The following is an 11,182-nucleotide window of genomic DNA, read 5'->3' as shown; positions in this document are numbered from 1 at the left end:
GAGAGAGAGAGAGAGAGAGAGAGAGAGAGAGAGAGAGAGAGAGAGACAGAGAGAGAGAGAGCGCGCGCGTGTGTGTGTGTGTGTGTGTGTGTTGGGGGGGGGCTAGTGGGTGCATGTGAGTTTACACACATACGCGCACGGGTGTGTGTGTGTGTGTGTGTGCGATGTGGTGTGGATGAAACTTTTGGTGCGCGCGAGTTTAGAAAGAATGTGACACTGTGCAACAGGGGACACGAAACTCTCTGCTTGTCCCGTCAAGGCAAGGGAGAGAAATAGGGAGCACAAGGGGTGCTCTTGGGGTGCACCCCTAGGGGTGCGACCCTAGGGTGCAGTGCAAGGTACAAGAGGGGGACAGCAGGTAGAATTGCCGGCCTGTCATTGACATGGCAGTGGAAGGGTGTGGTGCAAGGAAACACAGTAATACGCATGGAGTAAGGTGCATTGGGATAGGGTCAGATGCACAGGGTCCTGCCTCAACCCACCTTGAGGCACTCAATGAAGTAGTTAGTGCTGTTGACGGTGACGCGGGCGAAGTTGATGGCTGTGGCGGCTGCCGTAAAGCCCGTGGGGCAAGCGGGCGGTGAGCCGGTAGGGGTGGCGACCTGGGGATGTGTGGGGTTTGACATGATACCACAAAGTTTGAGGGCGACGTGGCTGCATCTCAACTGGTACAGGTGCAAAAGGAAGGACGAGGATTGGATCCATAGCTGGCAGTTCTCGGCAAAGCGTGTCCGAGCCCATCAAGCACAGCTGACGTGTGCAGATGAGAGGCCACAACAATGCCACAGCAGCTGACCAGCTGTTCATGGGTGTATTGGGATGGGCGACCCCAAGGTTTGCATGCAGACCCAGGTGCGGCACGCGAATGGTCCAACATTCTCACCTCAAAAATGTCGCTGAACTTCATGTTGGATTCGGCGATGGTTTCAAGGGCCGCCTGGTTGCCTGTCGGGTGGGGGATCGCGGCTTAATTTGCAAGGCAAATATGCCGGGGCTTGTCCCACCCCACTCCGTCGGGCCCACACGCTCCCCACCATGCGTGTGAACTCTCACCCTGACAAGCACATGTACCCGTGCCCATGCACACACACACACACACACACACACACACACACACACACACACACACACACACACTACAGCACACCCACCCTTGCCCAGCAGGATCCACTCCAGGTCCCAGGTGGGCTTGCCGTTCTCCACGCGCTGGCTCTTGAGCTTGGCGGCGTACAGGGAGCCAGAGTCCAGCTTCTGCTTCTTGTCGGCCACAAACTTGAGCCACACTGAGTTGGGTGATGCACACGATATGCACACACTCAATCAGCCTAGCGGCTTGCAAGGTCCAGTCCCAGTCATGGAGCAAACGTGCTTTTGTGAGGCCAGTGATACTGAGCACATTCGCCTTGCTTGGACCAGACTTTGCCAAGGGAGCGACTGGCAGTGTATATTGATGCAAAGCAGTAACCCAAATGTGACTTACCGCCGTTGGGGTGGTCGTCCGTGGAGTAGACAGTCTTCCTGTCAGGCATCACCTGAAAATGTGTGGCAGTCATGAAAGGGGACAACACAGGGGAGTGAGTTTTGTGCAGGGACGATGGTGCACATGCAGGTTAGGGCCTCCCTGTGGGGTGCACCATCTTGCACAGAGGTGTAACAAGGCAGCAAACCTTCGTGAATGTTCACAGCCAACCTCGGCGCGCATCTTGTCCAAACCCAGTTGCACGCCTCACTCACGCATTCCATAACACTCTCAATGGCGCACGCGTTCACACACAACCTGTGAGGGTGAGGCCCTGTACACAGATCCGAGCCTGTGCGGCGTCCAAATGTGACCACCACACCAAAAACAGACGCCCAGCATGCCCCATAGAGGGCCAGATCTCTTTACAGAGCCAACCCCGTCACACAACACTTCATTTCCACGCATACGCACCAGCGCTGTCTCATGGGACATGCGGCCCAGAGTACGCCACTTCGTGAGGGAGGTGGTGCCTGTAGAGCTGACCAGCTTGGCCTCAGGGCTGGAACCATCTGCGTGCAACAAGGGCAGCAGGTGTGCAAGCGACAAGTCAGACCACAGGGTGGAGGGTTTCGTGGCTGGCCAGCGGGACCATTCACACGCGGGACACTCCTGGACAGGGTGCAGTTGCAAGACATACTGCCGGCCTGGTGTGCGCCATTTGGAAGGCAAGCCGTGCATGCTGCGACGCAAATTGCAGCTGCTGCAGTTCACGTTATGTATCATATTTCTCCCCAATGCGCATGTCCGTCATGCTACACCCACAGTTGTAGCACTTGTAAAGCTCAACAAACTTGTCATGAGCAGCCTGGTTGTTCAGGATGTCGACGGAGGCAAGGTTGTACCTGCTCGCATGGGGTTTGACAGGGGGTGCGTGGAGCACATTAAGGTTGGATTGGGTGTCTGGGCCTGCATGTATGGAGGCGTCTTGGGTGCGTGGTTGGAGATTCAGGGGCCGCGCTTGTGCTTGTCACATGGGAGCAGGACCTTGCTGTGTGCCCATGGTAAGGAGGAAGGTCAAAAGCGAGTCTGCGATGTGGTTGAACCAACACTGCTATCTCACGAGTGCCCTTCGAGACTCACTTGGCAACGGCGCTGTAGAGGCCGTAGTACCTGCGAGAGGTTTGTTGCGGGCGCAGACGGCAACATCACGTGCAGCAAGTTGTGGCGCAAGTGATTGTCAGCCTTCTACCTGTGCGACATGAGTTCCAGACATTCACCCTACCAGCCGTGTCATTCATTTCGCACAAGCAGCTGCCCCACTATGTGCCCCCACCTGGCAAACTCCACGAGGTTCAGAGTACTGAGGCTGTCGCCGGCGGCCATGCCGCACTGGGTGGCCTCAGAGGGGGTGACACACTTGGCAAACGTCTGCTCGTACAGGCGGCAGTCAGGGGCGTACTCCTCGCCACTGTGGGGGGCACGGTGAGAGACAAGTGCCGCTCGTCAAGCTGGATGACTGGTTGAAACCAGCTGGGCATTATTATTTGTCTCATCGGGCCTTGGCGTGCGTGTCCCCAGGTATGCACAACTGAGCAGCTATAACAAGACAAACCATAATGGCTGCGCGTAGGCCGTTCCATGCAGTTCAAGGAGCGCAAGCTCGCAATGCAAGCCCCAGCCAACTCACCCCAGGTGCGAGCCCCAGGGAGTCCTGCGAGGGTTGCAGGCATATGATCATTGTGAGAAGCCGCACAGCAGCAGGCGGCACTCAAGGAAAGGGAGCCAGCATTGGTGGGCGCGATCGGACAAGCTGGGCGAGCAGCCCCCCCACACCCTGACCAGACAAGTGCTTGGCGTCAAGACCGCGGGGCGTGGTGCAATGTGATGGCTCCTACGCCAGCCTGTGGGTGAGACTCACATTGTCCCACTGCACATGAAGATGAGACCGTCGTCCTGTAGGGTTGCAGGGAGTGTCAGGTGTGAAAGGTTGTTGGATGCGAGTCAGGCCGTGGGCAGCTGTGATTGAGCGACCGATTGCCTTTTGCAAGCTTGCAGGTGGGTGCAAGAAAAAGTGGCACCAAAGAAGCACTGGATGCGGACGCTTGATCAGCACGTGACTGCTTGCAGGCAGCTGTGTTCACGCGTTTCATTATGGGCGTGCCGGCCTACTCACCTTGGTGTCGTCGAGGGGCTTGGTGTTGACCACAGTGATCTTGCCCTTAGCGTCAGGCTTGGACAGCTCTGACACATACATCTTGCTGGGCTGGGGGTACCTGGTTGGGTACAGTTATGATGATGGGTTTTTGGTGGCTTAGTCGTGTGCTGCGTAAGGCGTCTGAGGCAACCTGAGGGACGCGGCGGGGAGGGCGCGGCGGGGAGGGGACCAATGGCCAAGAGATGCGGGGACAAAGCAGCGACAGGGCCTGCTCCCGAGCAGTAGAAGGCTTGCTCACTCAAAGTGGTTGAAAGCGAAGGTCTTGCCGTTCTTCGTGTGGAACGAGATGAAGTCAGGAGAGACGCTGTTCAGCGCGGTCGCCTTGAACCCCTGCTCGGGCAGTGCATGGATTTGGGGGGGGGGGGTGTCAGGCATTTGCAGGTGAGCAGTGCCACTGCTCACCCAGTGGGCGTGGAGGGCACAGCACAAACTGGAGATACCTACAGCTCCTGCAGATGCCAGCAAATGACTGGGCCGCTGTTGGCTCGCCGCGAGGGACAGATAGGTGCAAGCGTGATCAACCCAGAGACCGAAGTGTGTTGGTCGTGCGTGCCGGCTGTACTAGCTTGTATCTGGCATGCTTTTCTTGCCTAGCTGGTGCGATGCTGCAGAGCTCGCTCCGCTTATCTTCACCAAACCCGCTACGGCCGGTAGTTTGCAGTTGCTGTCGAGAAGCGCGCACCGTGGGCGCCGCCCAGGTGGCGGGCACAGCGCCGATGGGGTTGAAGGACAGCTCGGAGGTTGCGATGGAAGGGATCGCGCTGGTGCTGGCGACCACCTCCAGGACCTTCTTGCCGTCCTTGGCCGTGGCGGCCCCCCAGACCCCGGAGCCGTAGGGCAGGCCCGAGCGGGCGAGCGTGTTCCAGGCTGAGAGTGCGAGGTGGAGTACATAATGGGAAATGTGAGGGCTTCTGTGTCAGTGTGGTGGTTCTAGTCGGTTTGCGGTGGGTCCGTTGGGGTGGGGTGGGCTGGGGCGCGGTGAGCGGGGTCGCGTGGTGCATCATGTCGGTGGAAGTGACAAGGTGGTACGGCTGCGCGGATATCGGCTGCGGAGCGTGCAGCGCCTGTGGGGTCCCTTAAACTGTGTGCACGGCACTAACTTCACCAGATCTCACCAATGTCAAGGCATACGGGGTCCGCGGCAGCCGCGGCGGCTGCGGTAGCAGCCGCCAACAGGATGACAACAATGGCGGGGCGACGCATGGCTGCTCCGACACCCTAGCTCGTCTGGCGGCGAGGTTGACAAGGAAATGTGGATAGGCACGTGTTGAAAAGATTGGTAGTGGCTGGTCGCAAAGATGCCAAACGTCGCCGACAGATGCCATGAGCGGGTACCGAAATTCGATAACATCACAGTACGATTCGGCACCTCAGCGGTGGCTGAGGCTTGCGAAATGGTGGCCAGTGACCCTACAACCCCAAAAACCGCGTGCTTATCAGTCCTTTACTGGGGGCCACCTGCCACGGTCAGTGCAGGCATTGCTGGCGCCTGGTGTGCCCACGGTGAGCGCCGGCACCAGGCCGGCACCATCATGCAGTGGGTGGCCTGGAAGTGACACAGCCACAGCACGTGTAGTATTGCCTTACTTGGCTGAGCTGACACTGCACTTTCTAGTGGTGCCAGCCGCACACCCTGAGTATTCGCGATCCCACTGCCCAACCCCCACACGCAGGTGGAACCGTATTGCAGTATGACCTGGTGAACGTTGTTCCGTACATTGATTTTCATTTGCAAAATTGCCCAGAATCATCAATCAGCACTGCGTGCTTCATTGAAAACATTACTTGCTTTCTGGCAGCGCCTGAAGCGTCTGAAGCGCCCTCCACACTTGTGTCGGCCACAGCTGCTGCAAGCATTGCCTTGGTGATTTATGTGCGTCCCTCACCCGCTGGTGCAATGTCAGCACTAAGTCCTGCAGGGATGTGTGTCAGAGTATTTCATTCTCAACACAAATCAGGCTTCACCACTGGTGCATGGTCTGTTGCGCAGGCAGACACAAAGCTGCCATGCACAACTGGGAGGCTTTCATCTGGATCTGCGCCACAAGCTGCATCATGCAACGACAGTGGCTGTGTTGCGACACACACCCTGTGTGATCAGCATGCAATGGCGCTGCCCGTCATTCACTGCGCTCAACACGGCTCACGGCACTGCGCTGCAGGGCGTGTGCGGGACGCCACTGCAATAAGGAGCGATGCCGCCGCCTTGACGCCACGTTCCTGCCCATTTGGAGATGCTGCGGGCCCCGCCTTCCTGTCCAACACCCCAGCCAGCGCAGCCGCGCAGCCTGCCCCTCCTCACGCCTTCTTGTGCAAGGCGCAGCTTGCGCTACTGCAAGCGCCGCTTGGCAATGCGAGTGTCGCCTCTCTGGCCGCACTGGCCGCAGCTGCTCATGCCGTGATCATGTCTTCAGGTGAGCGTTGCTTTTCAGCACAGCCGCTTCTCAACACCTGCACTGAACCATCAGTCAAACCTTGCCAAGCGAAAGGGTGACGTAATGTCGCGGGTGACACGTCAAGTGACTCAAGCATTCGCAGCAGAGGGCCCGAATGAAGAGCAACGACAGAGGTGCAGGGCATATGCGTGTCAGAACGACTCCGACTTTGTGTGTTTCGTACAAAACAGCCTGTAGATCTAGATACGGGTTACGACCGATCCATACCGGTAGTAATGACAGACGCGGAGACAACAACTGTATACAGACTTCTGCAGCAGTTAAGAGAGCTGCCAGCCATCAGGTCTGCGCTCAAGGTGCGTATCAGCATTGTCCCGCCAAATTGCTGCAAATGCTGATGCTGCGCGGCGTTCACGCGACCACCACGCTACGCTGGTCTTGACGCTCGCATTCACAACGCTACGACGCCGTCACTATGGCAAGGCTGAAATTCTCGCGACGTGCGGCGCCGTCGACGTGGCTGCAGCGATCCAGGCCGTTGCAGACGCCAGTCCGGCAGCGAATTTGGTGCGCAATGCAGCACATGCGGCAGCGCAGCGACTGCCTGGCGAGATTTCTGCGGCGCCCCAGATCCTGCAGCTGTGCTGCGACCCGCAGCCTGCGGGTGCAGAGGTGCGGCGCACCGGCTGCCCGTTTGGCGCCATTTGCAGCGAGCAATGCGGCGCCTGAGGGCGCAATCTTGGGGGGGGGTGACAAGTTGCAAGGGGTCGCGCTGCTACGTCAGCACGTTCCATGCAGAGGATGGGCCGTCGGAGGCTGAGTACTGTGTGACTGTCAGCAATGTCTCCTTGGTCTGCTGACCCGGGGCGCCGATGCGGCGCAGGCGCGCGACGCCGCATCGGGCGCCACAGCGGCCGTGCTTGCAGGCGCGCGGGCGCGGTGGCTGCGGCTGATCGGGCGCCGGCTGCGGGCGGCGCAGGCGCTGCTGCCGGAGTTGCAGGTGGCTGCGGCGCCGCGGGGCGAGGAGGAGGTCCAAGAGCTGCGGGAGCAAGGTGAGGCTTGGTGGGTGGACCTGTGCAGGCGGTACACGCGGATTTGGCCATGCCGCAAATCGCGGGTGCTGGCGCCGTCTTCGTGCCCCACAAACCAGCCAAGCAGCGAACACGCATGCTTGCATGCATGCATGCATGCATACATGCACGCGTGGATGCATGGGTGCAATGCCATATAAAATTGAGCTGTGCTCAACACACCGCACAATCGGTGTGGTTTGCCTGCTGTGAGGGCAGCCTCTCCCAGCCCAGTGGTGAACTACAGCAGGCTCTTGTAATCTGACACCCCTTTTACGGCCCACCCTAGCGCGAGCCGCCGGCCTGCACGAGGCATGGGAGCGCATAGGCAGCGCTGCTTCGCCCTTCACCGGGGAGGTGCAGGAGCTTGGAGGTGGCGCGTTCAAACTGCTGTACGACAGCTCAGATCTGCTCGCGGCGATCGCAACGCCACCAGATCCAGCAGCTGGCGGGGCGGGAGCGGGCGCAACAGGCGCACACGGGGAGAGGCAGAGCGGCGGCTGGCTTGATGGACAGGCGAGCTCTACGCAGGAGCGGCGGCGGCAGCGCCGGGCCGGCGGGCGGCGGAGAGGCGGCGCAGGCGACGGCAGCAGCAGCGGGAGCGACGACGACGGCGGCGGTCTTGACACGAGCGGCGGGGGCATTGACGCGTCGACGCGCAGGTGGTTGGCGGCGGGGGCGGGGCCCAACGGGTCGCTACTGTGGTGCGTGCGCGCGCCCAGCCGGGAGTGGCTGCAGTCGTTTTTTGCCGACTTGCGGGCGGACAAGAGACAGGTGCGCGAGTGCCTCCGAATACGAGTCAACTTGAAATGGCAGTATACCTGCAACCGCACAATGTTGCCTCAGATCCCAAGGCGCATGACCCCACATGCCCACACGCACATGCGCTCGCAGTCACGCATGCGCGTGCATGTGCGCATGCGGCACATGGCACACTGCACGCCCACCCATGCTTGCTGCGAGATTGCCTGGCAGCAGGCGGACGACACAGTACTCATCAGACGGCTGGCACCATAATCTCCTCTCAAATGGCCTGCAGCCAGTCCTCACCCTTCCCCTCCCCCACCCAGGACCCCTCGCCCACGCCCCCACCCTCCGCCACGGCGTCGCGCCACACACCCATTGTGCAGGTCGGCTTGGACGACGTCCTGCACCCCTGGTTCAGGGAGCAGCAGATATCGCAGGCCCAGCGCGTCCTCGCCTCCGCCTCGTCAGCCGCCTGCGCCCGCGCCGCCCGCACCGGCCTGCCGCCCAGCGCGCGGCCGGCGGCCTGGGCATGCGCGCTGGGCCTGCCGCCGCAGCCGCCGCAGCCACAGCCTGAGGCCGCCGGGGTTGCGAGGCCTGCGGCGGGGTGCTACCTGGCGAGCAGGCGTGATGAGGACGTGCTCAGGGTGTTGTGCGAGGGGGTGGAGCGGCAGCAGCTGCTGGTGGACGCGCTGACATGCGGCGACACGGCCGCAGTGGCGGCCAGCGAGCACTACTTCCTCTTCGCGGACGCGATCAGGCGCGCCGGCTGCACCCAGGGTTACGGGCTCGAGCCTGCTCCGCATGACTGCAGACCGTCGGGCGGCCTCGGCCGGCGGGCGCGTCGCGTCGGCGCCCGACGTCGACTGACACGTGCATCTGCATGCACTGGCATGTGCGCTTGCACGGTCATGTTACACGCAGGGCCATCCTCCTGGCGTTCAGCCGCGACGCCAGCATCTGCCGCAACGCCCGGGGGGCGCCGCTGCCGAGGTAGGCTGTGAGGTGTGTGCGTGCGTGTGTGTGTGTGTGTTTGTTGTGTGTGTGTGTGTGTGTTTGTTGTGTGTGTGTGTGTGTGTGTGTTTGTGTGTATGTGACAAGGGTTCAGTTACCGTATGTGTTCGCACCTTCACTCGGCAAAGTTCTGAGTTGGGGGCAGGGAAGTCGCGCTGGTGTTCTGGGCGTACGCCAATCTGACGTCCTCACAAACCGTCGCCGCCCTGCCCCACCCCCCAGGCTTGCTATGGAGGGCCGTGGCGGCCGCCTGCACGCCTACCCACCCAGCGGCGTGCTGCCCTTCTGCGGCCTCGCCGCGCTGGCGGCCCCCCTCGCGTTCCTGTACAGCAGCCCCGCCGCGGCGTACCGCGTGTTTGCAGCGCTGTACTGCCGCCACTGGTGCGGGCTGCACGGGCTCGGCGCGGCGGGCGCGCCGGCGGCGGGCATGGCGGTGCTGTGCAGGACTTTCACAGATCTTCTAGTGGTGAGGAGCTGTCATTTTGCAAACGGTATTGGGTCAGCATTTAGAGCCTGATTTGGGGTGTGCGCGCCGTGGCAGGCCCCACGCCGCGCGACGCTTGATTTTATGAGCTTCTGCCCCCGCATCAAGTACGTTCATCACTGACGACGGGCTGTGCCACTTTGCAGGGCGCTTAAATGCATGCCACATCCAGACTTGGGTCCGACCCCCACTCCGCCGCCTCAATCTCACACGCCGGTGCCAACCTTGCTACTCGCCGCCTCACGCCTCACGCCGCCTGCGCCCGGCTGCAGGAGCTTGACCCGGCGGTGGCGCGCCACCTGGAGAAGATAGGGCTGCCACCCTTGGAGGTCGCCTTCCCTTGGTGGGGCCTGGGTCGGAGGCGGCCTCGGCCCAATAAATCTCCCTTCCCATCCTCTCACCTGCCACCTCCGCGTGGCCTCTGCGGATGCGGCAGCGCTCGCCCCGCCCCACCCTGTGCTCGCCTGCAGCCCGGGCCTCCTGCCGCCCGTGGGCGCTGGGGCAGCCACCAACTCCAGAGCACGCGCAGCCACGGGTTTAGCAAACCCTTCTGGCAGAAGTCTGGCGGGAAAAAGTGTGCTGATGCTGCACACCTGTGACCCTGCCGCCACAGGATGTTCTCTGCGTTTGCGGGGTACCTCTCGCCCGGCGAGACGCTGCTTCTGTGGGACCGCGTCATCGGCTTCGACTCGCTGCTGCCGCTGCCGCTGCTCGCCGTGGCCGTGGTGACGTTCAGGCACGCAGGGGGGAAAGGGGGGGCTGGGGCTCGGCTCCAAGCAGTGTGTACGGTGCGGCAAAGATGGGAGCTATCCCCCCGTTTCTTGGCTCACCGCTGCACGCACCCGGCAAACCGGGGTGAATTCGGACGATCCTGGGTTTGCCAGCACTCCGCCGCCGGGAGATATTCTGACGGCTGGGCTGTGATGGCGCCGACCACGTGTCCCCACTGCTTCTGACGGCGCCGCCCCGCCGCAGGCGCGATCTGATACTGGCTGCGGCCAGCCCGGAGGAGCTGACAGAGGCGGTGGAGGACCTAGGGGAGATCAGGGTGGTGCCGCTGCTGCAGGCGCTGCTGTTTGACGCGTGATGACGTCATCAGCCGACACCCCGAGGCGCTGCACAAGCGCCCACCATTCTCCCGCACGTTTTGCTTGCATGTGGCGCGTGCTGGCTCCGCTGCGTTTCGGTCAAAGCAAAAGCAGCAGGGATGGCGGATGGTGGGTGGGACTGAAAGACGAAAAAGACAAAGTAGCGCTGTGTTACAGCGGACAGTGCAGCGCGGTCGTGGCAAGGCTCTCATAGCTTGAGTGCTGTGACAGCATCCATGCAGTGCCGATGGGAAGCAGTGGGGAGGCTCAAAGGCAGCGGCACCTGCGGGCCCCGGTGGTGCGGCTTCTAAATCGCCAAACCCACGCTCGCCCAAAGAACGCAGGAAAGCAGTGGGGAAGCAGTGGGCGCAGACTCTGTTGCTTGCAACTATATCAGGGTTGCGAAGGACCTTTCTATATGGATTGCAGCAACGCATCAAGGAACTACAAACCGAAGCGGAGACAAAGTCATAGCTTCAAAGCTGGCAAGGGAAAGACCCGGGGTTGGACATAGCCAGCAACCGCCCAGCTGTCACTGGCGCGGCGGCCCGCCACCACTGCTCGACGAGGCCCGCGGCGCCAGGCCGCTCCTGCCGGGCGGCGGCCTGCCTGCGGCGCCGCCGCTGGTGGCCCCGCCCTCTGGTTGCTGCGCCGCAGCCGACCGCGCGTCAGAAGCAAGCGCCCCGCTGCTGCCGCCGCGCCGCATGGC

At 61.7% G+C, this 11,182-nt stretch overlaps 2 protein-coding genes across 2 annotated transcripts; one reads left to right on the top strand and one right to left on the bottom strand.

Moving 5' to 3' along the window:
- Window positions 1-473: 473 nt before the first annotated feature.
- MNEG_4947 (hypothetical protein) lies at window positions 474-4,880 on the bottom strand (the record flags this gene model as incomplete). Its single annotated transcript, XM_014046576.1, has 14 exons — window positions 474-602; window positions 884-945; window positions 1,152-1,283; window positions 1,481-1,532; window positions 1,934-2,031; window positions 2,285-2,364; window positions 2,603-2,632; window positions 2,796-2,930; window positions 3,150-3,173; window positions 3,381-3,415; window positions 3,636-3,735; window positions 3,916-4,007; window positions 4,360-4,544; window positions 4,793-4,880. 14 exons carry the CDS (start codon window positions 4,878-4,880, stop codon window positions 474-476), a joined length of 1,242 nt encoding a protein of 413 aa, XP_013902030.1.
- Window positions 4,881-8,171: 3,291 nt separating this feature from the next.
- On the top strand, window positions 8,172-10,472 carry MNEG_4946 (hypothetical protein; the record flags this gene model as incomplete). The annotated part of the gene is made up of 5 exons (XM_014046575.1): window positions 8,172-8,704; window positions 8,812-8,880; window positions 9,124-9,282; window positions 9,999-10,115; window positions 10,361-10,472. 5 exons carry the CDS (start codon window positions 8,172-8,174, stop codon window positions 10,470-10,472), a joined length of 990 nt encoding a protein of 329 aa, XP_013902029.1.
- Window positions 10,473-11,182: the final 710 nt, after the last annotated feature.

The sequence above is a fragment of the Monoraphidium neglectum genome (assembly GCF_000611645.1).
Source record: "Monoraphidium neglectum strain SAG 48.87 unplaced genomic scaffold scaffold00713, whole genome shotgun sequence".
In the NCBI taxonomy this organism is placed as follows: domain Eukaryota; kingdom Viridiplantae; phylum Chlorophyta; class Chlorophyceae; order Sphaeropleales; family Selenastraceae; genus Monoraphidium; species Monoraphidium neglectum.
This window is presented reverse-complemented; position numbering and strand designations above follow the sequence as displayed.